The sequence below is a fragment of the Etheostoma spectabile genome, chromosome 9, assembly GCF_008692095.1.
Source record: "Etheostoma spectabile isolate EspeVRDwgs_2016 chromosome 9, UIUC_Espe_1.0, whole genome shotgun sequence".
Lineage (NCBI taxonomy): Eukaryota > Metazoa > Chordata > Actinopteri > Perciformes > Percidae > Etheostoma > Etheostoma spectabile.
The window spans coordinates 23,685,940-23,687,365 of NC_045741.1; the positions used below are offsets into that span (position 1 = coordinate 23,685,940).

At 43.5% G+C, this 1,426-nt stretch overlaps 1 protein-coding gene across 1 annotated transcript in view; it reads left to right on the forward strand.

Annotated features, from left to right (window-relative positions):
* Positions 1-1,426, forward strand: part of reps2 (RALBP1 associated Eps domain containing 2) — a 26,060-nt gene that overhangs the window by 17,252 nt on the left and 7,382 nt on the right. The window contains 2 exon segments of the mRNA XM_032526745.1: positions 897-983; positions 1,072-1,205. Of these exon segments, the coding sequence (XP_032382636.1) occupies positions 897-983; positions 1,072-1,205 (221 nt within the window).

Genomic DNA, 1,426 nt, shown 5'->3' on the forward strand with positions numbered 1-1,426 from the left:
CTTATACTCTGCTTCTGACTGGCTAGTAGTCCCAACTGAGCATGTGCGAGCATGAAAATTAAACCACATAAACCTATTCTGGTACAACCTCTAAATACAATTTATGAACCTGAAAATGAGCAGAAAATGAGCACACATAAAAACAGTGAAACAGTTAAACAAATAAACTGTGAAAACACCTTGAACTGTGACATTTCCCTTCATACGTTTCCCGTTGAACTTTTTCAATTCCCCTTAAAATAAATCATATAAAACATATTTTCAAATGTTGGCTGAGTGAGTTTGGCCTTCAGGAGGTGCAAGAGTGCACATGTCAATCAGAACACAAGACAAAGGAAGAGTGTACATGCAAAACGTAATGTGCAAAATAATCGTTTTTGTGATTGCAGTGTTTTTGTGATCCTTAGGAAAATCACGATAAAAATGTGATTGATTGCCCAGGCCTAACAATTATCAATCTTGCTATGAGCTATAATGAAGAAGTGAACCTTGGTGTGCAGGGCCTGTTTTCGCTCTCTTGCACTGCTGACCTCTCTGCTGAATGGAAGCAGGTGGGGATAGTTTCTACATTAAATCTAGAAGAGAATAATGGCTGGAATGCAGCAAGAACATGCAATAAAAGCACATTAATCCATCATGGCTGCCCCAGAGCAGGCCGAAAAAGGCGCGACAGGGGAGCGCTGGATCGCGGTCCCTGCAGGGAAGGTGCTGATTTATCCCGGGTCAGGGACAACACATTTCATCCTGCCTCATCCAGCACTTCCCTCCGACTATTTCACCTCATCTTGACATCAACACAGGAAATATATATTTTGTCATAAAAGCTTATGGAGTCCATGTCCTTGCAAATCTTTTTGTGCCGTTGATTGTTACTCGTGCTTTCTTCTGTGTTGCAGGAGGAGAGCAGTGTGAAGCCTGAGGAACAGGGTCCACGCTCCAGATTTGGTCCGAGTACCGAAGACCTGGCAAATGCATCAAAACAGGTCCCAACTGCCTGCACAGTCCCGTAAGAGTGTCTGTGTCTCTGTCGGGGTGAGAAGGTTCACTTTTATGTCTGAAACTTTCCTTCAGGACGGCGTTGGAGTTGGTCACACTCAGGCACCGCAGAAGCCGCTCCGCAGGAAGTACCACCCAGAGAGCCAGAACCTGGAGACGGTACCTCCACCTGTCATGCCGTTCCCTACCCCCACCAAACCTGCCCAGAAGTCAGTTAAACATTCAACTCTGTCATCCTAAAATACACACACGTTTACTTTTGAACTCAGTCTGATGGTTTTTCATTGAGTAGAATTGTCAAAACAATAAAAATGTGCGTATGTGAGTCAAGAGAGAAAACTGCTCTTATCAATATTTTGGATTATTAACCCTCGTGTTGTCCTCGGTCAAATTTGACCCCTTTTAAAAATGTCTATATCAGAAATATGGC